Below are 25,599 nucleotides of genomic sequence, written 5' to 3'. Positions count from 1 at the left end.
AGCCTGGGCAGCCGGTACTCGGAGCTGTAAATACGAAAACGGCCCATGCGCAGGCGCAGTATAAACAGAGCCAGCCAATCACACGCTTTCACTAACCACCTCGCGTGGCCCGGGCTGTCCGGGATCTGTCGCAGGCACGGAACAGCAGCTGCGCCCGTGAGCGGTAACCGGTGAGTCCGTCTCCCCGTCCAGTTGAGCAGAGGCCCGAGACCTGACTGGGGAGCCCACGCAAAGGCCCTGTGAGAGGAGCAGGGTGTGAATGACAAGGGACGGGGATTCGCTCCCTCCGGGGCACCGGGCACTGCTGGCGGCAGGCAGGACGCTGGGCCGGCTGGACCTTTGCTCGGTGCCCGCCTGGCTGTGCTCATAGTAGGCAGTTTCCGCAGTGCCAGGGTGTGCAGGACGGCTATGCCCAGACCGGCCTTGTGTGGGGACCGCTCTGGGCGAGCAGCGTCTCTCTGAAATCCCCGTGCTCCAGCACAGGGGCCTGTGGCGCTGAGCCTGGCATGGCTCAGGGTAAGGCTGGACATTCACCCCTCGCTCCAAAAGGAACAAAGCCCAGTGTGCCGCCAGCTTGGGGCCTCTCCCCGGCGGGCCCCCACCTCCTTGGCTCCGCTCAGAGCACACTGGAATTTCTAGCTCTGGGGACCCAGAGGAGCCTGGGGAATTAGGATCTCTGTAGGCAGGGAAAGCCGAGGAAGCACCCCCCACACGCAGCCGCTGTGGAGCCGGGTACTGACTCAGGAGCCTGGGAAGTAGAAGGTTCATCCTAGCGAGCTCCTCCGCTTTAGGAAGACCCCAGTTAACTCAGCAGTGCTGGCGTGTGTGCGCCAGTCAAACCCAACTCCCAAGCTGGGCGAGGAGCAGTAACGGGAAGGTAGAACTCCAGAGGGTAGGGGCGCCCCTACCTCCGACGCCCAGGGGAGCTGCTAAGCAAAGCAGCGTCCCCAGGCTGCGGCTCCCAGACGCTCTGGCTCCCAGGCCTGCAGGGGCCGTGTGTCGCAAGGGGAGCTCGACGCAGGCCCTGCAGGCCGCTACGGCCTGAGCCTGCTCCCGTCAAAGACGGTGGGAGTGGGAGCCGGGTCTCGGAAGCAGCAGGGAGAGCCTGTGCCAGGAAGGGTGGAGGGTAGGAGACAGGAATGACCCGCCAGGCTCTCCAGCAGCTGCTCCCTACGCGGGGGACGGCCCCAGAACCCCCGGCTGGCGGGACAGCCATTGTGAGCGAACACTGCCGGGCGCGGGGCGCGCTGGTTCTAGAATCGCAGCCCAGCGGCGGCAGTTGGGGCCAGTGCGCCGAGGCGGGGGGAGGACGATGGGTCCCAGACGGGGGGTGCTGAAGACGGCCATGGAGCACTATCTCTGCGCCCGCTCCCGGACGGCCGACGAGCTGCTGGGGACGGCGGAGGCGGAAGAGGTGAGAGACTCGCAGGAGGGTTTTCCTGGGTGCCCTGTGGAGCAGGGGGCGAGAGCAGGGAGAGGGAGAACGGGCTGGGAGGGGGACACACCATCGAGGTTACGTATGAAAAGAGACGCTGCAGCGTGAAGCGCCCACTCTCCCCCCGCGCCCCGGCGCTCGCCTCTCCATGAGGCTGCCTGGGCGTTATGGATTGAAAGGACGTTTTGGAGCCAAGTATCTCAGCCCCCGACTCCCCCGGCCCCCCAGTGCAAGTCCCTCCACCCCACAGACCTCAGAGAGCTTCATATCTGGCCCTTGGGCCTTTCAGGAGCAGTCTGTGAGGACAGGCGGCTCAGCCACACCCCAGTGCAGCTGCAGACTGCACTCCCCACCAGAGAGCCGCACTGCATGGCTCTCCCCAGAACGCGGGCCCTTTGCTTCCGGCTAGACGGCCCCGCAGAGCACGTGTCAGACTGAACCCCCGTTCTCTTTCTAGGGCAGGCACAGAAAGCGATTGGCAGCGCTCGCGCCCAACCCACTCCTGGATTTGCCACTCGGGGCCAGGCTGCCTTTGCTACCCGGCTCCAGCAGGTTGTTCTATTCCACGCATTTGGGCAAACAGGTAAACCAATGGCTAACGAAAGGGGCCACTCGTCTCGTGTTCGGTCGCCCCCTCCTGCCACTCGCAGGCAGAGTGCGCCGGAGAATAGCAGGCGCTTTTAGTAGCCTCCCGCGGATAACACAGCTGCAGGCTAATCGGAAGCAACGTGCTTGAGCCAATGGCCAGTGGGAACATCAGCTGGCCTGGCAAATGGCAGTTCTCAAACCAGGCTCAATCGCTTTAGAACATCTGGGCTCCGCCAGACAGAGTCCTGCTGCGCTGGGGCCGTGTGCCAGGAGAAGATGCTGTAGGCAACAAAGCCACCGAGTCCGTTCCCGGGCATGCGGAGGAATTCCGCCGTCCTGACCCTGGAAGAGACCAGGCGGGCTCAGACCCCGGATCTCTAGGGCCTCTCTCAGTCTCTAGCCATGAGAGGTGCTGCTCCAAGGGACGCTCACCAGCGACCGTACCAGATTCCTTAGGAGAAGGGCACGGGCCATGCATGCTGGGCTCACGCTTGGATTTACAAAGGCACCCAGGGATGTGGCATCTGCTTTCCTTGGCTGTCTCTGGAGATCTCAGCTCTCTGGCACGGAGGGGCAGGCCATGGCAGAGCCCTGGAGGGGACCAGCATGGCCAAGTCTGTGTTCATGGAAAAGGCCGCCTGGGAGTGCAGACTGGAGGTGCCCTCGTCTGAGTCACCAGCGGGGGGCTGGGATCGGCCGGGGTCACAAAGCTACCAAGGCTCAGCGGGGTTAGTCTGTGACTTGACAAACTTGGACAAGCCACCTGAGTAGCCTGCGGCACCGTCGAGACTCACGCCCAGAGACACACGGCACCATGCGCTTTCGTGGGCGCAAGCCGCTTCCGTTCCCCTCTGTCTTCGGGCTGGGGGTGGGGACTGCACGCCTGCCCCCGCGGGGGCTTTGGCCGGGTCGCTGCCTCGCTACAGCCGTGTGTCATCGGCTCCTCGGGATTCACGCCTTCCGGAGTCGAGAGACCTTTGCAGAGTCACAGGAGCATCCTGCTGCCTTGAGACGTTCCCTCAAGCTCTCTGGACGCAGCAGCAACCTGCGGAGGGCTCCGGCCATGCCTCCCCCGGCAGTGAAAACAAGCCTGGGAGACTTTCCTTCTGGAGGACACCAGGAAAATGGCCCAAAGATTTTTCACTCTTTAAATCCGTATTGCTGCAGCGTCTGGGGAGGGGGGATCAAACCTGCCTGAGCCAGCCCGTCCGTGGCGCAGGAGCCGAGAATAAGAGAAAACGGCCCCGTGGGGAGCTGACTGGTGTGTGGCTCTATTCTCCAGGTGACTGTTGCGTGAGGACCTGTCATAGGCGCGGCATTTTCTGGGATTAATGTACACGGCAAAGTGAACCCTCCTCCAGGAACGGGTCCCTTTACTCTCCTACGTGTCTTGACATCTTACAGCTCATTGGCTTACTGTACGTCGGAGCAACAGCCACAACTGACAAGGGAAATCTGAGTTTTTCTGCCTGGAGTTTTTCAGAAGTCTGGCAATAGGTTTTTTTTAATTAAGGTAAAATAGTTGAATCAAGCTTAGGGTCTGGTTTTCAGACTGGGCTTCCATTTCCGCAGGGGCAATCTGGCTCTTACAGTGGATGGCATCCCCAATTTGCAGCTGCAATGCACTTTCAGAAAAAGCCAGGAATACCTTGCATGTGCCGCACTCAGGCACATCCACTGCCAGGGCTAACTGTGTCCGGAGAAGCAAATTTGTACATTTTAGTCGAGCAACTAAAAATCTCAATAAATCTCTGAAATGATTCGTCTTGTTGGCACCGCAGCCAATAGAGTTACCCCAGAACTGACACGTGTCAGATTAGGACGAGCGTAACTGTCACTTTACGAGTGCCACAAGTTCAGAAATCCTGCATTCGGGTCAGATGCATCCCCAGCGGGATTGTGCTGAAACCAGGACGTACCTACCTGCCCGAACAACGCTCTCATAGAAAGAACTTGGGACCATCTCTCTCTGCCTGGCCGTTGAGCTTTTCTTCATATTTTTGCAGCTCTATCAGCCTTCTAGCGGCTTCGATCTCGGGGATCCTTTCTGCCAAATAATGGCAGCGAGTCTGCACAGCCCTCCCTGGTGCTCCTACTACAAGCGCACAGACAGTCTGCGGAGAGGCAGAAGAGCCAGCGATGTCGGCAGTGAGAGTCCGGTAGGTGAAATCGCAGGGGGAGGGGTGTTCACATGCACTTGCACGCCCAGGGTGTTTCATAGCAGGCAGCCCGCACGGGGCAGGTGGCCGTGCAATAAACCAGCGCACGGCAACCGCTTGTGACTGCGCCTCCCCGGGGCAGCACATGCTCCCTGTCCATCGCGGACTGGCCAGCTGGGTCGTGCATAGAGGCACAGAACACTAGAGCTGGCAGGGACCACCCAAGACCTCCCAGCAGGGCCAGGCACCAGCGAGACCATCCCTGGCAGGCGTCTGTCCAGCCTGCTCTTAAGTATCTCCAGGGATGGAGATTCCACAACCCCCCAGGGCAACTTATTCCAGCGTTTCACCCCCCGCACAGGCAGGAAGTGTCTCCTAATGTCCAACCTCAACCTCCCCTGCTGCAGTCGAAGCCCCTTGCTGCTTGGCCTGTCTACTCCTTTTGCTGCTGGCATCTTGGGCGTGGGTCAGCAGGTGCCTCCCCTGCCACTGGCACGGGAGCGATGGGCAGTGTCCGTCTGGCTGCTTGTGCAGGGAGGGAGACGGGGTCTGCCCACACTTGTGCACACGTGTGAATAAGGCCAGGGCTGAGGCACCAGGGCAGCCTTGTCATTCAGGGCTGTGCTGCTCTCAGCGCCATTAGGCCCCTCACATTAACGGCTAATGTGCAAAGACACGTGATGGTTCCCGCCCGCTGCTCATGCAGCCACTGGACGTTCCTGGAGCTTACGCACATGCTCAGCTCCCTGGGGCTGCCGACTTCCTAAGCGCAGGGTTCAGGATGTGGGAAGGACTCAGGGCTGGGGCAGGGGGTGAGATCTCTGCCCGAGGATGTGGGCTCTGGGGTGAGGGGTCAGGGTGGGATGCAGGCTCCAGGGAGGTTGTGGAATCTCCATCACTGGAGATATTTCAGAGCAGGTTGGACACGCACCTGTCAGGGATGGGCTGGCTGGTGCTGGGTCCTGCTGTGAGGGCAGGGGACTGGACTCAATGACCTCTCGAGGTCCCTTCCAGCTCTGGGATCTATGGTAAAACGGCAGCTCCCAGAGCTCAGCCGGAGCGTCCTGTCTTGCCGTGGGAACGATCGCTTCCTGTCACTTTGCTTTGTCCAGAGCTGGGCAGCTGCTGAAGGCGGCTGCTCCTAAGCCAGTCTTGACAATTTCCAGGGGAGATGCTTTTCCCTACATACTCCAGCGGGTACTTGGTCCTTCTGAGACTGCTGCAGAAGGGAAAAGAAGAACCCGCTTATTAAAAGATTGAGCGTTGTCTGCAAGCCTCCCTTTGTCTTCGAGTGATAGTAAACGCCCCGAATGCCCCTTCGTGAGCATGGTCCTGGTGCCGACTCGACAGCTCCCCTTCCCATAAGGCAGCAGACGGACCCCTGTACTGCAAAGTACCCAGCATATGGCCTACGGGCCGTACCCAGCCCAACAAAGCATTTCCTAAGGCCACCGCCTGTTCACAGAACTAACGGTAGTGGTTTGTCGTCATGTCTATACCCTTTGAGTTCACACAATTCTGTACCCAGCAACAGAGCGCAGAGAAACAAACTATCGAAATCTCTACCAACCAAGCTGAATTTAACATAAAAATCTCTGCAGGGGCCTGGAAACCTCATTAAGTGCATGGGATCTGGTGGGCCTGCCCCGGGCTGTGGTTAGGGTTACGTGGCCCTCCTGTGTGGTGAGGCTGGACATGACAGCGGATGGGAGCATCCTGGCACAGCAGAGAGCTCCAACAGCTCGTCTTTTGTGCGCTGGATAACACACAGGTAGCAACCCCACCTGCCCTCCGCCTGTGACCGCCGGAGGGGCAGACCTGTGTGCATCCACAGGCGGGTGCTTTGTTTCCTCCACGGCCCTCGAAAGGGTTTGCTGATTTTCGGTTCAGTCGGATCCAGGGCGTGGCTGCAGCTCTGCTTGCTCGTTCCCCAAGTGGAGGAGGCTGCGGGTCTGCAACGGGCTAGGTCCTGCGGCAGGGTCCCTCCTCGTGTCCACCATCGGCAAGGCGCCCGTCTGAGGCCTTGGCACAGCCTGGTGCCGACGAAGCTGTTCCTGGTGAACAGAGCCCTAAAGCCTATTCTCCCTTTCCAGAGACTGCTAGAAAAACCTGTTGCAAGACGCCAAGAAGCCAGTCTCCTTCCGGAAGGAGGCGACACCTGTCACTTCGGGGAGTGGCTGTCACAGCAAGGTCCCGATCTACATGATGCAGAGGGACAGGCGAGGAACAGGTACAGGAATTCCCAAGGTCTGTGCAGGCCTGTGCTGAGCTCCACGCAGGCCGCCTGGGATATGCAACATACCTCAGTCCCATTCCAATGTGCTTATTCACTGGGGGCGAATTTTGCTAGGATCTTTGTGAAATCAGTTTGACATTTTTCAGGTGGTTTGGGGAAACAGGAATCCAGGCAAAGCAAATGGCTGGAGCAGAGCAGAAAACAGACGAGTAGAGCTCATGGCAAGCGATTCTAACGAACTATTTCTGCTTTTCTCCTAAGAGAATTAGACATGATTAATAAAGAACTGGAAGAAATCAAGACGACTCGAGAGGAAAAGCATCACCTCCAGTGGGCTGAGGGAGAGAACAAGCACCATGGCCACAACCAAAAGAAACAACTTAATCTTCGTCAAAAAATGGAGGAGGTTAGACACAGGCAACTGAAAGACACGGGACCGATATAAACACTTACCCACCTTCAGGAGAGGCGCTGACAAATATTTAAGGCTGCTAGCCGGCAGTGCCACTTTCTGGCAAGTCCGGAACGAATTTTTAACAGTTGCTGAATCTTGCAAACATACATACAAGCCGTTAACTTGAAACATGTGGGCAGTTTCACTGAGTTTAATAGGACTGGATGTATCCCTAGTATAAACACATGTCTGGGTATGTTGCAAGAAAAAAACCCACCTTGTTCATTTTAAAACCAGATAGGCTTAAACCAATGTAGGCATAACCTAGGCTGAGTTACAGCTCAAATTTCCAGATACTGCCTCCCTGTTTTGTGCCTGCTTTTTACAGTCACAAATCCTACCCTTCAGACAGGTGGTAGGTACCTGGCCTGAAATCCTGGTTCCACGGTAGTCAATGGGCAAAGCCCCTGTGGAATCGGAGAAGGCTAGGCTTCACTCCGGATCTGCATTCACAGGCAGGTCATGTGAGACAAGGTGGGTCCATGAAATCTTTTTCTAGACCAACTTTTGCTGGTGAAAGAGACAAATGTTCGGCCTTGTGCAGAGCTCTTCTGTGTGCGCTCAAAAGCTTGTCTTTCACCACCAGGAAATAACAGGGAATCTCTCACCTGCCTGGTCGCTCTAATACCCTGGGACCAAGGCAGCTACCGTTTAACGGCAAGCGATCGGGTATTTAGCAGGCGTGGGAGTAGGATTTGGGCCAGTGGTTATTTGTAGGAGCCAAACAAACAACAGTAGACGTTTTCTGGATGCAAAGCGGTGCTGGGAAGAAGGGAGACTAGGCTGAAGATGGAGCGCTAAATGTGGCATTAGAATTGTACCGTTAGAGGATCATGTGGCACATGCCACGTGGCAAGTCAGGAATATCAAACGGGGCGTTGATGGCTGATATTATCCAGGGGAGCAACTTGCCAAGAGTTGTGGTGGATTCTCCAGCACTGAGTTTTTTGATCAAGCCTGGATGTTTTTCTAAACGATCTGCTCCAGGCAAGGGCACCGACAACCTTGCCGGCTCCATGGGCAGGGGAGGGATGACTCTGTGCTCCCAGAAGGGGTGGAGCCTTGGACCAAAGGGGCATGGCCACGCCATCGAGAGCAGGCTGCACCGGCCCCTCCCAGGCAGCCCTCAGGGTCACAGGGCTCCAGCGGCAATTTAAAGGGCCCAGGCCCTTTTGTATCACCAGGCCACCTGCCCCCTTCCCTCCCCCCGTCAGCAGACCTGGCTCCAGGGTGATTTGGGGTCGTTCGACAGTTTGTCTTACACAGGAGGTCGGGCCAAATGATGACAGTGGTCCCCTCCGGCCGTGAGAGCTACCAAGGGCCCTGGAGAGCACTGGTCATTCTGGGTTCGCTCAGGGGAGGAGGTGGGGGAGAGGCCAGGCCAGGGGCTTGGGGAAGGGGCGGAATGGGGCAGGGCGGGGGAGGAGCAGGGCGTGGGGGAGGGGGCGGAATGGGGCAGGGCGGGGGAGGAGCAGGGCGTGGGGGAGGGGGCGGAATGGGGCAGGGCGGGGGAGGAGCAGGGCGTGGGGGAAGGGGCAGGGTGGAGTGGAGGGGGCGGAATAGGGCAGGGCAGGGGAGGAGCCAGGCAGGGGAAGGGGCAGGGCGGAGGGGAGGGGGCGGAATGGGGCAGGGCGGGGGAGGAGCCGGGCAGGGGAAGGGGCAGGGCAGAGTGGAGGGGGCGGAATGGGGCAGGGCGGGGGAGGAGCAGGGCGTGGGGGAGGGGGCGGAATGGGGCAGGGCGGGGGAGGAGCAGGGCGTGGGGGAAGGGGCAGGGTGGAGTGGAGGGGGCGGAATGGGGCAGGGCAGGGGAGGAGCCAGGCAGGGGAAGGGGCAGGGCGGAGGGGAGGGGGCGGAATGGGGCAGGGCGGGGGAGGAGCCGGGCAGGGGAAGGGGCAGGGCAGAGTGGAGGGGGCGGAATGGGGCAGGGCGGGGGAGGAGCCGGGCAGGGGAAGGAGCAGGGCGGGGTGGAGGGGGCGGAATGGGGCAGGGCGGGGGAGGAGCCGGGCAGGGGAAGGGGCAGGGCGGGGTGGAGGGGGCGGAATGGGGCAGGGCGGGGTGGAGGGGGCGGAATGGGGCAGGGCGGGGGAGGAGCAGGGCGTGGGGGAAGGGGCAGGGCAGGGTGGAGGGGGCGGAATGGGGCAGGGCGGGGGAGGAGCCGGGCAGGGGAAGGGGCAGGGCGGGGTGGAGGGGGCGGAATGGGGCAGGGCGGGGGAGGAGCAGGGCGTGGGGGAAGGGGCAGGGCAGGGTGGAGGGGGCGGAATGGGGCAGGGCGGGGGAGGAGCCGGGCAGGGGAAGGGGCAGGACGGGGTGGAGGGGGCGGAATGGGGCAGGGCGGGGGAGGAGCCGGGCAGGGGAAGGGGCAGGACGGGGTGGAGGGGGCGGAATGGGGCAGGGCGGGGGAGGAGCCGGGCAGGGGAAGGGGCAGGGCGGGGTGGAGGGGGCGGAATGGGCAGGGCGGGGGAGGAGCCGGGCAGGGGAAGGGGCAGGACGGGGTGGAGGGGGCGGAATGGGGCAGGGCAAGGGAGGAGCCGGGCAGGGGAAGGGGCAGGGCGGAGTGGAGGGGGCGGAATGGGGCAGGGCGGGGTGGAGGGGGCGGAATGGGGCAGGGCGGGGGAGGAGCCGGGCAGGGGAAGGGGCAGGGCGGGGTGGAGGGGGCGTGCGGTGCACCCCCCAGCCGAGGGGCAGTCGGGGCCTTTGCGGACAGCGGTCACCGCTCGGTACAGCCCGGCACGTGTATGCTCCTCAGGCCTGGAAAAAGAAGGAAATGTTACTTCTGCTGAAAATCGGAGCTGACGTGCGTGAGGAGCTGAGAGCTGAGCAGCTGCGACGGAAAAGCAGACCAGAGAAAGCCCCAAGGGTACGTTGAACCTGCTGCTCAGCCCTCTCGCGCCGCAGAGCAAGGGCGCCAGGCCAAGGCCGGGGGGGCATCATTCTTTCTGGGGCCACTTCCGAAATTTTTAAGTGGCTCCAGGTCACTCCGGAAGGGGCGGGGCCTCAAGTGGAAGGGCGGGCCGTCAAGCAGAAGAGGCGGGGCCAAGATACTTCCAAGCTTCCCCACTCACAGACCATGATTGGTCTGGAGGTGGGGGAGCGCCTTGGCCCCCCCCAAGATTCCCCCAGGCGCCCACCCCCCTAGGGGTGGGAGGAGACTTCATGCGCTCCCCCTTCTGCCCCATGGCCAATCAGGGCTTGGGGGCAGTGGAGCACACGAAGTCTCCTCCCCCTCTACCAGGAGCGCGTGGCACTTCTAAGTGCCACGTGCTCCTGGCAGGGTGGAGGAAACTTTGTGCGCTTCCTCCCCCTCCCCGCCCCTCGAGGCCCTAATTGGCCTGGGGGTGGGGGAGTGGCAGGGCTTCTGCGGGCTGGATCAACCCGGATCTGCCCCTGGCCAAGGAAACTTAAAGACACTTAGAGGCCTAGCTCCATCCAGATGACTGAGCGCTGGGCACCTAAACATCTTCAGGAATCAGGACGCTGAGGACGAATCCCCAAAGAGCAAAGGGCTGTCCCGAATGCTAGCCGGTGCCAGACGCCCTCCTAGCAGCTTCCAGCTTGTGAGTGTTGCGCTTCGCGGGGCAGCGCCTCGAGAGCCAGCTGGAATTGCTCGCTCTGGCTGCACCTTTGACAGAAGAGACGGGGCCAGAGGAGGAGGTAAAAGTGAGCCTGCCCATGGGAGCCAAGCCATCTCAACACATAGCATTTTGTGGGGGGAGAGACGCAGATGGGAGCCAAGGAGATGATGGAAGTGGACAGTTACGTATCTATGGTGACCAAAGAGACGCCGTCTAACAGATGAGATGTTCTCCCACGCACCCATCCAGCACAATGTCCGTGCACTTAAGAACAGCCGTTTGCTCTCTGCAATGGAAGTCGTGGTTGACCGACACTTCCGCGTTTTCCTTAACTTCTCCAGAGACAAATGAAGCTAGAGAAAGAAGCGGCCGTCCGCCTGAGAACGCTGTGTGCGGAAGGCTACCCCAGTGAGGAAGCTGACAGCCACGGAAAGGTTTGGGGTAAGCCATTACGCGAGGACGCAGCTTACAAAATGGGGCTGTAAACATAACGTAATCTGTACAGCCCGGCTGTTTCCTCCTGCCTAAGCCCCAGCGCCTGTGGCCACGCTTGCTGCCAATTCCACAACCTCCCCTGCTCATGCAGCCTGCGCCCTTGTGACGGCATGTTGGGGTTCCTCTGCCTCCTGCACCCCCGTAGTGGCACGGACAGACTCCACCAGCCAGTAGAATAGAGGGAGTGTATTGCTCCACCAGGATACAGCACAGCACAGATGTAATCTGGTTCCAGGGCAGGCCTAGGATGCCTCAGCCCCCCTTGAGATGGGGGAGCCTGGGCCCCTAAATCTCAGCCTGTAGCTCAATCTGCCTCCTCCATGATACCAGCCAGAAACCTAACTCACTTCCAGCCCTGCCCCCAGCCAGGGCTCCACTCCCCTTCTTCCCATTGTTCCGCTCCCTGGGAGATAACTAGTCAGACAGGTTCAGAGCTCCCTTGCATAATGACTCACCCCCTGCCCTGCTGGGCCGTGCTGCAGCCAGCAGCCAGTGGAGGTCACCCACAGCCCACTGCCCAGCATAGCAACCAGCAAGGTACCCATACTACCTCACAGCACTCCTCGGCCAAATTGGAGAAGGTGCAGAGAAGAGCAACAAGAATAATTAAAGGTCTAGAGAACATGAGCTGTGAGGGAAAACCGAAAGAATTGAGCTTGTTTAGTTTGGAAAGGAGAAGACAGAGGGGACAGGATAGTGATTTTCAAGTACCTAGAAGGGTGTCACAAGGAGGAGGGAGAAAAATTGTTCTCCTTGGCCTCTGGGGATAGAACAAGAAGCGAGGAGCTTAAACTGCAGCAAGGGAGGTTTAGGTTGGACACGAGGAAAAACTTCCTACCTGTCGGGCTGGTTAAACACTGGAATCAATTGCCTGGGGAGGTTGTGGGATCTCCATCTCTGGAGATATTTAAGAGCAGGCTGGACAGATGCCTGCCAGGGATGGTCTAGACCAGGGTTTCCCAACGTATGGGTCAGGACCCAAATATGGGTCACCATTACATTTCAAAAGGGTCACCAAGTGTCTCCCCAGGTGGCTCTGTCCTCCCTCGTCCCCCCATTCTTGAATTGCCTTGGGTCACCAAGTCGTCCTGAATTGTCAGAATGGATCCTCATCTGGAAAAGGTTGGGAACTGCTGGTCCAGACGGTGCTGGGTCCTGCCCTGAGGGCAGGGGACTGGACTTGATAACCTCTCGAGGTCCCTTCCAGGCCAGTGTTTCAGGGTTCTAAGTATTGTCAATCTGACAAGCGCCATCCCTGACGTGTTTGTCCAACCTGTTCTTAACCCCCAGTGACGGAGATTCACAGCCTCCCTAGGCAATTTGTCCCAGTGCTTAAACCTCCCTGACCGGACGTTTTTCCTAATGTTTAACCTAAATCTCCCTTGCTACAATTTAAGCTCCTTGCTTCTTGTCATTGGCTAAGGAAACAATTTATCACCCTCCTCATTTTAACAATCTTTAACCTAGTTGACAAGGGTTATATTCCTACCCTGCCCCTCCCCAGCCCATCTTCTCCAGATTAAAGAAACCCATTTTTTTCAATCTTTCCTCAGAAGGAGCCCATGTTTTCTAGACTTTTCGTCATCTGTGTCGCTCTCCTCTGGACTTGCCCCAGTTTGTCCACATCCTGCATTCACCTCAAACTCACGGCAATACATTCTCTTAGCTGCCCCACGCTATCACATTTCTGTGTCACAGTTGTACACCTGACGTTTCTGTAATTGTTTTCCCAGGAGCCTATGCCTGTAGTCGACCGTCAGGCAATGGAAAGAAAACATCACTTCCGCCAGTGGCCTCTCAGCAGCCTTTTGAGCCGACTGCTAATAATCTGAAGAAGAAAAGAGCACGCTTTCAGGTATGGGCGGACTCCACCTTCCGATCTCAGACAGCGAAGTAAAGCAACGGACGCACGTTGCCGTGTGGCAGGTATGAGAAGGGTTCGCATGGATGCGTCACCAGACGGCGCTGGTACTTGCACACGTATCCGTTCCTTTACCTAGCACGTGAGCAGGGCACAGTCTTTGAGGAAACGTTGTATTGTTGTTACTCTGTGATACGGCCTCTTCTGGGGGAGGATGCTGCCGATGGGGAGAGTTTGCCTTAATCTCCCTGGGTAGAGTCAATTCTTGTGGCAGCGTTGCTTCCTGGGAACCAGGCACTGCTGCTGGCGTGGAGGTTTCTGGGTCCCCCCCGTCTGAACGCTCGGCATTGCCGGGGTACCAGCTGCACTCTCCCGCCAGCACGGGACGGTGTCCATGCTCATTGCAGGCCTGCTCGGAGCCCTCCCTGACACTGCCGCAGGGGCCACCAGGCAAATTTCAGTCGCCCTGGCTCATGGGGTGAGACCCTGGCTCTGCTGGAGTTGATGGCACACGTCCCAGGCACTCCAGTGGGGGCAAGAGAGGGCCTGCCGTAGCTTCAGAGCCCCCGAGCAAGCCCTGTGGCCCTAATGGGTCGCCCACTGGTCACCCTTAGCCAGTCACCAACGTCACCGCTCGTCATGGCTGCTATGGCCACCCTGTATGCTTGAAGCAGACACAGTAAGTCGTTTACACCGGGGGAGGAAGGAAAAACCGGAGTAAATGAACACGTTCCCTTGCCCTTTCATATTTGCTTCTCTTACAGAAGCGCAGGACTGAAGACCTGAACAGTAAAATCCAGCATATTATGACCTGGTTCCTGGCTGAAGTAACAAGTATCTTGTACCCCGCTGTGACAAAGTATGAAGAGACAGCCCGAGCCAAGCCACCTGCGACAGCTGACGGGCCAGTCCTCTCTTCTGAGAACTCTAGTAGCTGCAATGAAGAGCTCTTTGGAAGTCTACCACCCTCCAGAACCAAAAGGGTCTTCTTTCCAGGCTCAGAGGGGAAACCCACCAGCTCACCAGCCGATCACAAGACAGTGCCGGAAGGGAAGCTGTCTCAAACGTCACCTTTCACACCTCTGACGAGGAGCACACGGGTGTCTCTGGAAAGTGAGTTCTGCAAAGGAAATATTCACAAGAGAAAAACACCTCCGTCCCAGACTAAAAATGCGTTGAGTTTTCAGAGGAAAGTCATGAGCATGGGAGGTGCAGGTGAGTTTCCCAGCAAGAACTTTGAAACAGAGAGGTTTCCGTTCATCCCAACTTATTTTACATTTGAATCGACAGCAAACGATGCCAACCCCCAACACTGTCTGAGTGGCGGGGATATTCCTTCAGCCGTAAGCCAAAGCCTTCCTAAAGACAGTGTTTTTAAAAAATTATTGGAGCAGCAAAGAGGAACTGAAGCAAATGTCACTGACAACTTGAAGATGCTCCAGGTGGCTGAGAACGTTGTCAAGGACGTGTTTATGAGGGTGCAAGATCTGGACCATTCTGTCCGCATTCTAAAGAAGGCTCCAATCGAGATTAGTGAAAGATTGTTCTGTAGTAAATTTAAAAGAACCGAACCTCCAGGGACTTTCCAGAAAGATTTCCAGAAAGAAATTGGATTAGTTGCTAGAGAGATTGTAGCAATCGTGTTTGATAACTTTCACAAGTGTTTGGCATCCAGCATCTCGACTGCCCCTGGGTCAACCAGCCGAGTTTCCAAATCAGAAAAAAAAAAAGGTGCGCAATCTGACTCGCCTGTTTACGACCGTCACATTTCTTTGGCTTCTATCGATAAAATGGCCAAAGCGACGGTTGAAAGTGTTATATTCACACTGGAGTCCTTCGTAGCCTTTCAATTTAAACATGACTTTAAATGTAAATTTTCTGAAATAGTGAAACTCCCTGTTGAAAACAGGTCTGGTGCCCAACACAAACCATTCCTGCGGCCGCTCTCAACTCAGGTAGCAAAGGAGATAGAAGTATCATTTGAACATACAGTGCCAGGGACAACCAGTAAAAGAACGCTCCCCACGTTAGAACCCTTTCATAGTTTTCCTGACCTGTCACGGGTCAGCAGTATGATTACCAGGGAGAGCATACAAAATGCCATTTGCCAAGTCCAAAGACTCCATTCGGAACTGAGCATTTATGCTAAAATTGCTGTCACCAAAATTCTGGAAATCATCAAGTGGAAACCTGAAAAAGAACCTAGCCACAGAGAAACATCTCCATTTAGTGATGTCTCGGAAGAAAACATCCTGGCGAGTCAGCTAACTGGTGCCATATTAGAGCAATGCAGTCAAAATTTGATGGAAATTACTTCAGAATCCAAGTTTGAAAATCCTCGGATGGAGAAACCCGGACGAGCCTTTGGAAATAATAAAACACCTAATCAGGGTGTCACGAGGTTGGGAGGCATGAAAATGTCTGCGAAAAAATTAAAAGCTGACTTAAGAGAAACCTTTCCGCCTATCAGTGTTCCCGACATGATGATTAATTCAGAGGAAAAAACAGAAATGTGGAAGGACATTCCACGTAATCTTCCAACTCTCCAGCGTCGCAAATTCTCTGCCCGAGAAACTTCCACTGCATCCGAGAGAATCAGAAAGTCTATTTTCAGCGTCACAGCTCCCAAACCGAGATTTTCTAGGCCAGCGCCAGAATCAACACGAACACTGAGCTCCAGGATGACGCTACCCCCGATTGGAAGACAATTTGCAAGGAAGTCGTTCTGTAAGATAGACACAAAGAAATCTCCCAAAGGGGAAGCAATGCACAGGGGTGAAGAGGATGGGGAGTGCCTGCCGTCACGTGAAGCCGAGAGGCAGGCAACACAGTCTCAGGATGGAGTTAGTTCTGCTGCTTTTTTGAAAGAAATGTGTAGCGAACTGCTAAGCAAGTTGATCATGTCTTCTCACACCAGAGACACGCAGGACAGAAAAACGGAGGTCACGGAGCCTTCCCAGGTGGTGACAAATATCATCGATTCAATGTTAAATGAGTGTTCAAAGTCCCACGTCAAGGAGCCGTCACCCCAGGAAGATCCGGACCCCCCACCGCAGGTTAGCACATTGGCCACTAAGATTATTCACTCCAGTTTGTGCGACATTTTGAAAGAAAGTGGCTCTGAAGCCTCAGATTATACAGCCATCAAAAGTGACCACAGTGCTTCAGTAGAAACGCTGGCTGCTTCAGTAAGGAGAGAAATTATTGATTACCAATTTCAGGGACCACTGGCAAAAGCTTCATCTTCTACTGTAGTTAAACCTCTAGAATCTGGGCTGATTGCTGACGAGGTCTCACAGAAGGATAACAAACCCAGCACCCAGTGCCAGACTGTTAGGGTACCGCATGGATTTTTAGAAGACGTAATTACCAAGCTGTTATTGAAAATGCTCCCGGAACACTCCGACGTGTCTTCATCTGCAGAAACGGAAAATCAGATTGCAGAGTTTGACTTTATTCACATGACGCTGGTAAGTAAGGTTAGGACAGAAATCTCTAAAGAGCAGAATCGGATTATTCAGTACGTTAAGGATTTGCACCAAGATGGGGATTCCGTTATTCCAGCGGTTGTAGAATCAGTCTATCATAAGCTTCTGCCACAGTTTGGATCCCAATTAACAATGCAGAAGTGTTTAAAAAGTGGGTGCACAATTCTTTCGGAAGCAATAGCTGACTTGGTGTTAACAGAGGTGTCGGAAAATCACGTGCAGACCCTCTTTTCTGGGGAATTAACAGCTGACCAGTGTGCTGGAGCTGACAGTGTTGTGGAAGACATGCTTAGAGACCTCACCGAACCCTCAGCTCACCCAAATCCCGTCACATCAGATGTCGGGGAATTCTCTTCTCTCATCATAGAGGAACTTTCATATAAACTTTTACATAAACTTTTGTCCATATTCCCCACCGTGGAGATGGATGAACAAAATCCTTCTTCCGTGAAGCATTTAACCTCCAAAATAATGAATTCGCTGAAAGCTCTCCTTTCAAAAAACCAACTGAAGATCAGCGACAGCAGCAACGAGCCAGACTCATTGCAAGAAGACGACAGCAGAGCTTCTGGAGAAGCAGCCGGTCCTGTCTATACGCACATCTTGAAACACTCCGACTCTGACATTTCTATTCACAAAGATTTAACAAACCCGAATGACGTTTTAGCTAACAGAGTAGCTTCTCTGGTGCTTGGTAATCCTTCTAAACACGAAATCCAGCTCACGTCGCTGGAAGAACCACCCCCCACTTTCCCTTTGATGCTGGAGGCTGTCAATATTTTTAAAAAGATTCTTACCAGCACAGAGCTTCCGAAACCTCCCCTGGCATCACATAGCCCTGTGTTACCGGTGATGTTTGTGGAAGAAATATTAAGCAGATTCTTGTCTAAAATCTTAAAGCCAACTCACAGCAGAAGCTCAGAAAGAAGTTTATCAAAGACTGAAGTGAATGAAGTTGCGGGGAAGCTGAAAGAGTCCATGGAAAAACTAATGTTCCAAAATAAAATCAGTTTTGTGGAAGGAGCAGGTGATGTGGCCAATTCAGAGCACAACGAAACTCTGAACCAAGTGGCTCACGCCATTTACAGTAATGTCCTGCAAAAATCTGGATCGCAACAAGACTTTTATGACAGTGTAACGAGTTCCAGAACAAATTTTCCTCAGCAAGTAGCCAGTATAATAATTAATGAAATCTCTCACTGTCACCTGGCCCGTGCTTTCAAAGGCAGCGCGCCGATGGTTAGCCAGAGCGCCATGGAACTCAACAGAATCGTGGAGCGAGTCCACGCGCACGTTTCCCTTCACACCCTGCCTGAGCCCAGATGTTCCAGGGAGCCCCTCGGAGATGAAAATGCAAACGAGCAACCGACAGAACCCAGGCTGCCCATTAACATAATCCCGTACACTGGGAACAGCGCGCTAGAAATCGACCCAGCCATCGTGCCCGACCAGTTAGCCGTTATCTCCATAGAAACGGAGCCTCTGGAGGAGCTGAAAAAGGCCTGCAGTGCTTTCGCAGGGCTGAGTCTGACAGACCTGAGGAGAGCCACCGTGGCTGGGAACAGTCCCGCGGCCAAAGCCAGCATCGCTGAAGAGAGGAAAAAGAAAGAGAGGCGCCCGTCCCTGTGCGCGGCAGGCCGGCTGGATGTCAGACCGAAGGAGGTGAGCAAGCAGAATCCGACTGGCCATTGTGTCAGCCTGGGAACTCGGTTTTGTCTGCTTGTAACCTTCCCTGTGACGCCCCTTTGCATGTAACGTCCAACGTGGCTGAGGCAGCCCCATCCTTTGCACCCACGTTAGCAATGTCCAGACCACGCTGGACACGTTTATGGAGGGGAGGGTGTGATGGGAGGGCGACAGTGCCATAGAGCCGCTCTGAGGCTGCTAGCACAAATATCTCCAAAGGCCAGGGACCAGACCTAGGTGGGGAGGGCGCCGAGTTACTACAGAGAGTTAGCTCCCAGGACTCACGTCTGGCCGGGGGCCCTCAGCAACGTGCCCAGGATCTAACTAAGCACCATATCTGGGCTTGGGAAGGAGCTTTTCCCTAGGACAGGCTGGTGAGAACCCCTGGGGTTTGCCCTTCGTCTGCAGCGTGAGGCAGGGGTCACGCGCGGGTTTAAACCAGTGTAAGCCAAGGACTCCTTATTACTCGAAGCTGTTACCTCCCGCTGCGACGCCACCCGCGACTCAGCCGTGGCTCAGGGTCTGTTACAGGAGTGGGGGGGGGGGTTCGGGGGCTGATCATAATGGCCCCCCTCAAAGTCTTTGAGTCCAGGACAAATGCGCACCGAGGTGCACGTGCATTCCGGTTTCCCTTTTGTCATATTCCCATGGGGTTTATTTTAAATTTCTAATAGAAAAATCAGGATTTTTCCGAATTCTCGATGGAAGTGAAAACGATGTACCCAAATGCAAGTCAAAAGAGCCTCAGTTTATGTCCTCTAGCTAGTGAACAGTAGAAAAAAAACCCCCTAAGAAACCTGACTCTGAAATTAAGCTCGCTTCAAAAGCTCTCTCTCCCTTGCAGCTTACCAGCCGAAATTCATTCTGGGACATGTTAAAGCCTGACCTCGCCAAAGTGGAAATTTTAAAAGATGTGAAGAACCAGCAGGACCTTATCAGGAGACTCGTCGCCCGTGATATCGAGGCAGAGGCGGGGCAGCAGCAGGAGGAGGAGGCAGCTTTTGAGAACATTTTAAAAGTCGAATCCTCTTTGATTTTTGAGAGCCGGTCCCGCCCGGGCACCGCAGGGAGAGAGGGCGCGGCGTCTGCGCGCCCCTCGAAGCAGCAGCGGTACGAGAGCGAAGCCTCTTTGCCAGCAGTCAGGCCAAGCACGAGCAGCCAGAAGAAATTTCTGTCGCTGAGCAAGTGCTGCCAAGCTCTGTCCAACTCGATCCCTGAAGACATTGAAGACATCGTCAGAGAAATCAAAGATGACCAGGATCAGCTGAGCCGTCTCCCTTCGGCAAGCACGCGGGACCCTCCAATCGCCACGCCAAGACCCGGGAAAGAGGCTCAGGACCAGGTAAGCGGAGCGTGCAAAGCTTGGACCAGGCCCCTGACGACCCTTGGCCAAAGCCTTCTCCTGCCCGTGTCCCTGAGCGCAGGGCCGGGAGTCCCCTGGGTGACCTGCAGTGCCCCTCCCAGCCTGGCACTGCTCCTCCAAGGGCCGCTGAGAATTAACAGGGAGGCGGAGCAGAGATCAGAGCCGGAGCTTGTCCAGCAGCCCCCTTCACCGGGAGGAGGAGTCCCTATGGAATTCACGGGCAGCCATGCCAACCAGCAGGCGCACCGAGCGAGCGGGAGAAGAGGGGTGGGATCCAGGCAGGGGCTCTGGCGGATCCATGGGGCCTAGAAAAATGACAGGCGCCAAGTCTGCAGCACGCAAAGCTGCGTAGGCACCGACGCTCCCCTGCCCCGCGTGGGGTGAAACGGCCAGGAGACGGCGCCCACCTGGGAACATTTAGCCTAGTGGTTACAACGCTTACCTAGAGGTGGCTGCCCCGGGCTGACTTCCCTCTCTCTACCAGCCGGGCTGACAAGATTTTGACAGAGGCCTCCCACCTCTCAGGAGAATGCTCCCTGCTCCGACTGTACTCGTCACTTAGCCCCCACAGAACAGCCTCCAGGGGTTCCCACCCCACCCCGAACATGCCACAGCTCAGAGCACTGCCCCCCAGGGCCCCCGACAGAGAGGGCAGGGATGTGACCCTGGCTCCCCAACATCCCAGGCGAGTGCCACCTCCTAGCAGCTTCCGAAGGGGCCCCGAGCACACCTAGCAGCCTGGGCCCGGCCCGCGCCAGGCAGCCAAGAGCCCGTCTGGTGACTCACTCGGCCTCAGCCCCAGACAGGCACCTGGCCCCCTCACGAGAGGCAGCCGCATGACTGCCCAGAGGCAGAAACACAGGCACCAGGGAACTTTCACCCTGAATATTTAGGCACCAAGCGAGTCAGGGCACCTGCCAGGGCCGGTGGGAGTCCTGTGGACCATGAAAGAGCCAACACTGGGGCTCGGGCGCCTAAACCCAAGATTTATGCACCCAAGTTTAGCTGCCTAAGCCCCTGTCGGATTCCGCCCAGACCGCGTTCCTACGCCGTGCAGACATACGGGGCTTGCTCAGCTCGTCCGGATTCCTGCCAGCCTCTCCTCCTACATGGCATCTCCCGCCGCTTGTCTGAGCCACTTGGCCGACCTCTTCAGTACTTGGCCTCCAGGTTACGTGGAGGTTTAATGCATTCGAGCGCCCCCGGTGTCCACCTCCCTCACTGCCATATTATTGGTTGTTACATTGTTTAACCCTGAAAATCCAGTGAAAAAATTCATCTCGCTAATGTAGAAAGGCTGCTAAGGAGGGCGGATGTTGTGAACACCCCGAGGTCAGAGAAATCCATGCAGCCCTGTGTTTGCACCGGTCCAGCAACAAGAGTCCTTTGCTACCCTCGAGTGTCCTCTCTGGGGCAGGAGCAGTCAGCTGGGGCGACCAAGGGGCACCAAGCAGGACCAAGATCAGAAGCAGGGCAAAGATCAGTGAGCCAGGGAGCGGAAATGTTGCCTGAAATAACTGTACGTGTTCTCCAGGGTGCGAAAGACACCGCAGCAACTCACGGGCCCCTGCCTGACTCGGAACAGAATCTCATCGGCTCAGCCTCCAGCACAGATGTGTCCGCTCTGAACAAGGACAGCACATGTTTAAGGTAACTGTGGGGGTCTGTATGTGAGAGGGCACTGGCCCCATGCTGACCTCAAGGGGGTTAATAGCACACTAGGGAGGCTGCACTGGAGGCAGCCAGAGAAGGCCTGAGAGGAGCAGCCAATCAGGGTGAGGCAGGCCCATATAAGAGCTGCAGAGCAGAGCAGGGTCAGTTGCTCCTTGGAGCTCAAGGAGGGAGCACTAGCTGCTTTGCAGGTGGAGGGAAGCTAGCCCCCTGCACAGGAAAGTGTTGCTGGTGGGACTGGTGGAGCTACAAACAGCCCCGGCTGGCTGCTGGGGTTTGCAAGCTGAGGGCCTGAGGCAAGGGCAGAGCAGGAACGGGGGTCACTGAGAAGTAGCGGGGAAGTGGCCACAGCCCTCAGCAGGGAAGCTGCTGTGTGTGGCGCCCTGCAAATCCACGGCTGCTGTGTGTGGCGCCCTGCAAATCCACGGCTGCTGTGTGTGGCGCCCTGCAAATCCACGGCTGCTGTGTGTGGCGCCCTGCAAATCCACGGCGACCTGCAGCTCATTTCTGTGGATACAACATGTATCTGCGCAGGGCTCTCGCTCTGGGCAAGAACAGTCTCTGGTACACATTAGACCAGCCCAGGGACTAAGCTGTGCCCTTGAGCCACCACCCAGGAGAGATTCGAATGCTGCCCAGCAGATTAGAGCGCCCACAGCCAGCAGCCTGTGTTAATGCAGGTGGTGCACGTCTGCACATGCCTTGGTGCACATAACAAAATGCATTCCACACATTGCTGGAAACATTAAGAGGGAACACTGCTGGGGACTGCTTTCACTGATATTGGATGCCGAAAGCTGCCAGGAGCCCAAACCGCAGCTAGAGATCAGTACAGCATAGGGACCTCTGTGCCTGGGGCTGGTTTCAGTGGGTGTATGCCCCAAATCAACCAGCAAGGCAGGGTCCAGCGCAGCGCCTAACAGTCCAGCCAGGCCCTGCTCTGCAGATGGAGCACGCGGGCGCAGTTTGCGGTGGCGCTCAGAACCGTTCCTTTGCTTGCAGGGGGAGTGCCGGAGAGACAGCCCCGGTGCCTGTGGCGCAGGACAAAGGTGAAGGCTGGCTTGGTGCTTTGGGGTGCGATGCTTGGGAGGGTTCGATGGTTCCCCCTTTAGCTCACCAACGACCTGGTGCCAGGGCGCCGGTCCCTGGGAAACCTGCAACACTGGAGCATAAACTCGGCGAGCTCACGCTTCCGTATGGCGCCATTCGCCTTCCAGCTGCCACGCTGGCACAGCGCCAGGAGGCCCAGAGCCCCTGCGCCGTGCCCAGACGCCCACGGTAACAACCCCCCCGTGCAGACACGGCTCCCCCGCGAGGTCGGTGCACACGGTATGTCCGTGCAGCCTGAGACACGAGGCTGCGAGCCCCGGCCCGACGGCGATGGCAGGCAGCCCGGAGAGCGGAAACGGGCCCTGCTGAGCCAACGCCCGTGTGTTGCAGGAACGTACGACACCATGCACGAGGCTCGGGACACAGAAGACACCTCAGCGATTTTTGAGGTAAGTTTGTGCTAAAGCTGCCAACGACACCCACCCCCCGGGAGTGGTTTCGCCAGGCTCCCCCCTCTCTGCCCCTCCATTCCCACCGGCACTGTCCAGCAACCGGCTCTGCCGGCCACACCAATGAGCCGTTGTCAAGGGGAGTCCTCGTCCCTCAGGGGGTTTCCACTGGGCTCCTGCACGGAGCTGGGCAGAAACGCGAAATCATTGCTGGGGGCTGCAAGCCTCACGCGATTTGGGGCACAGGCCAGTGCAGGGAGCGTCCGGCTCACACAGAAACCTGAGCCCCCTGACACGCCTCAGCCCAGCCGCCTGCAAGGCCCTGCGCCCCGGAGCCAAGAGCGCAGGTCAGTGGAGGGGCTGTCCGGCCTCCTTCCCCCACCGCCCCGTGGACAGCGGGGCCCTGCCCCAGCACGCGTCCCGCGACTGACGCTGCAGAGCCCTGCGCCCGGGGTCCCCTCCTTGGTGCCATTGTTCCCCTGAAACGCGGGTCCTCGCCCCACCCCACCGACGGGCGAGTCCGGGCTCCTCCTCTGCCCCGGTGCCCAGTCGGAGGGTGCGGCCCTGGGCAGCCAGGGACCCACATTTCTTGGCTTTTAGAGTTTTACACCTGCCCCCAGCCCCTCTTGCCAGCCCGGCTGGTCGCTCGACCTTGCTTTGAAACAGGAGCTGGAGCTCCGATCTTACGCCCCCGCCGGGCCTGTGGCCCTTTAACGGCTCCAAGCTGCTCCCATCCTCTGCACAGGCCCCGCCGGCTCGGCAGACGCGGCGCAGGCTGGGCCCCGTGGTACCCACGGCCGTACAAGTGTCTGTGCATTTGAAAACCAAGCAGGCCAGCCGAACCCACACTGCCCTCCCCGGCGGCAGGACAGCCGAGTCCCACCCTGGCACGAGCCCTCCCAGCCGTCAGGCTCAGGGCGGGCCACAGCGTCCCGGCCAGGTGGAAATGAACAGAGCAGAGCTCCCCGGGCCGGGCCGGCTAGCGGGGCCTTGGCTGCACCAGCACGGCGCGGAGGTGTGGGCGTCATCGCGGCTGCGTGTGGGACCGGGAGAGCCCCGAACGGGCTCTGCCAAGCATTCAGCCGGAGCCGTGCGAACGAGCCGCAGGCCGGCAGCCTGCCTCGCCGGGAGAGCCGCAGGGTCCTGCTCTGTGTACACCCCAAGGGGGGTTTCTGGTAGCCGGGCTCCAGCTCCCGGCCGCACCGGCAGCGAAAGCAGCAAGTGCTGGAGCGGACGGGAGACGGGGTCAGGCCACGCGCTTCCCAGGGGGCGATTAGCTGTCGGGACGTCTCGCCCGGGCCACCATGAAAGTGGCCCTTTTAGAGCCGGGGGGACACTCGCTCCGCCAGGCCCTGCGGGGCTCAGTGGAGGAATCGCTGGGTGGAATTATCCAGCCTCGGCCCCGCGTCCCAGGTAGTCCAACGCCAGGCCTGGCGGCCCCATTACATGGGGGGCTGCCCACAGCTTGGGTGAGAGGCCTGCAGTGGTCCCTTGTGGGCAGGATTGGAGCCTTAGTCTCTTCTCCAGCCGCCCAGTCGCCTTCCTTTGCGTGTTCTGCAGCCCCCCCGAACGGCAGGCACAGAACTGCTCTGCCCCCAGGAACACGTCCCTCTGTTCCTAGCGGTGTCATAGCGGGAGCTGCTCCGTGGCCTGCTCACTCTCCACGCTCCAGGCCTCCTGGCGGCTGCTTCTAGAGGCAGCTGCTGGCGGACGCCCTCTGCTTAGCTGTGCGGCTCTGCCGGGAGCACAGACACGCCTCTGAGCCCCGCAGCTCTTTGTTGCTCACCGGGAGCCGGGTGTCGGAGCCCCAGTGCGGCACCGCGAGGCACAAAACGCCCACGAATCCTCCGTCCCAAGGAGCAGCGCAGGCCAGGCAGAGCCGTTCCCGCCATGCTCATGAGCCGGGGGCCGAATGGCAGCACTCGGCTCCTGGGACGCCCACCTGGTGCCTTCTGACTCTCCCTCTCCCTGCGCAGCTTGTCTCGCCCTACGAAGACGTGGGACAGGAAGACTCCCCGCTCCAAGAGAAAACAGGTAACGGAGCACATGGGCCCCCCTCGTGCAGCCTCTCTGCCCCTGCCACGCACCAGTGGCATTCATCCATGGGAGCACACACGGGAATGGAGACACTGAGGGATTAAGTGACTTGCCCAGGGTCACCAGGCCGTCTGTGGCTCAGCCAGAACTGAAAGGCCACGACACCAGCTGTCACCTGAAAGCCCAGGGCCCTTCTGGCCGGTCACCAGTCTCCCCGCTGGGTCTGCAGCCAGTTTGCTTCTTGTTCCAAGCTCTTGGCTCTAGGGCCCGCTGCCTGGCTCCAGCCTGGCATCTGAGGCGTTTCTTGGGGCGTGGGGCACTGCCAGCCCTGCCCCCGCCCCTGGACTCAGGGCCGAGCCCTCCGGAGGCCGCACGCTGCCCTTTTGCCGCAAGCGCTCGGGGGCGGGGAACCGGGCCTGGCACAGGCGTGTCTTCGCCCGAGGGGCTTTAGGAGCACCCGTGAGTTCCAGCTCTCGGAAACCAGGCCAAGCGCGGAGCTGCTCCCAGCCCGCTCTGAGCTCAGCCCTCCTGAGCACGGCAGCTGCCCAGCGTCCGTCCTGCCCTGCCCCCGTCTGTCCTTAGTCCGTCTCCTCCTTCGCCCCCCCCCCCCGCTCAGAGCATCTGTTCCAGCGCCGCTCCCCCGAGCCAGTGGCCCCACCTCCCACACGGCGCCAGGCACCTCCCGGTAGGGCACTGTCTGCCGGCAACCCGCTGCGTGGGGCGCCCGCACGCCCTGAAGGCAAGGTCACCGGTCCCTCGCCAGGCCCGGCGCGGGCGGTCCCAGTTCTGTGCTTTGGGAGCGGGAGCCCTCGCCGCCAGCCCGGCGGGCCCCTGCGCAGGTTACTCACCCCCGCCTGTTTGCTCCAGTCGCTGCGGCTGCCTCGGACTCCAGCGTGCCCAGGCAGCGGCCCTCGTCACTGTTCAAGAAAGTGCCGGCTGCTCTGTCCAGAGTCTTCTCGCGAACTTCTGCGGCCAGCGCGGCTGCCCCGGAGAGAGCGTAGGAGCCACGGCAGCACGGGCGCCGCTTTGCCAGAGAGAATAAATATTTTGGTCAA

At 58.1% G+C, this 25,599-nt stretch overlaps 1 protein-coding gene across 1 annotated transcript; it reads left to right on the top strand.

Moving 5' to 3' along the window:
* The first annotated feature begins 1,284 nt into the window (after positions 1-1,284).
* On the top strand, positions 1,285-25,573 carry LOC102446450 (uncharacterized). Its single transcript, XM_025185443.2, has 15 exons — positions 1,285-1,414; positions 1,893-2,018; positions 4,030-4,182; positions 6,276-6,412; positions 6,680-6,824; positions 9,619-9,729; positions 10,786-10,885; positions 12,673-12,794; positions 13,565-17,950; positions 18,819-19,316; positions 20,872-20,987; positions 22,011-22,057; positions 22,449-22,507; positions 24,484-24,541; positions 25,412-25,573. The coding sequence occupies exons 1-15, from the start codon at positions 1,313-1,315 to the stop codon at positions 25,543-25,545; spliced, it is 6,294 nt and encodes a 2,097-aa protein (XP_025041228.2). The 5' UTR covers positions 1,285-1,312; the 3' UTR covers positions 25,546-25,573.
* Positions 25,574-25,599: the final 26 nt, after the last annotated feature.

The sequence above is a fragment of the Pelodiscus sinensis genome, chromosome 13 (genome assembly GCF_049634645.1).
Source record: "Pelodiscus sinensis isolate JC-2024 chromosome 13, ASM4963464v1, whole genome shotgun sequence".
NCBI classification, from domain to species: Eukaryota; Metazoa; Chordata; order Testudines; family Trionychidae; genus Pelodiscus; species Pelodiscus sinensis.
Note: the sequence above shows the minus strand (reverse complement) of the source record. Positions and strands in the feature narration are given on the sequence as shown.

What these genes read in the sequence shown, in the direction of transcription:
- LOC102446450 (XM_025185443.2), top strand. Translation starts at nt 1,313, where the DNA reads ATGGGTCCCAGACGGGGGGTGCTGAAGACGGCCATGGAGCACTATCTC. An exon ending in GACCAGAGAAAGCCCCAAGG is followed by an intron (nt 9,730 to 10,785) that starts GTACGTTGAACC and finishes TAACTTCTCCAG; the next exon opens with AGACAAATGAAGCTAGAGAA. An exon ending in ACACCTCAGCGATTTTTGAG is followed by an intron (nt 22,508 to 24,483) that starts GTAAGTTTGTGC and finishes CTCCCTGCGCAG; the next exon opens with CTTGTCTCGCCCTACGAAGA.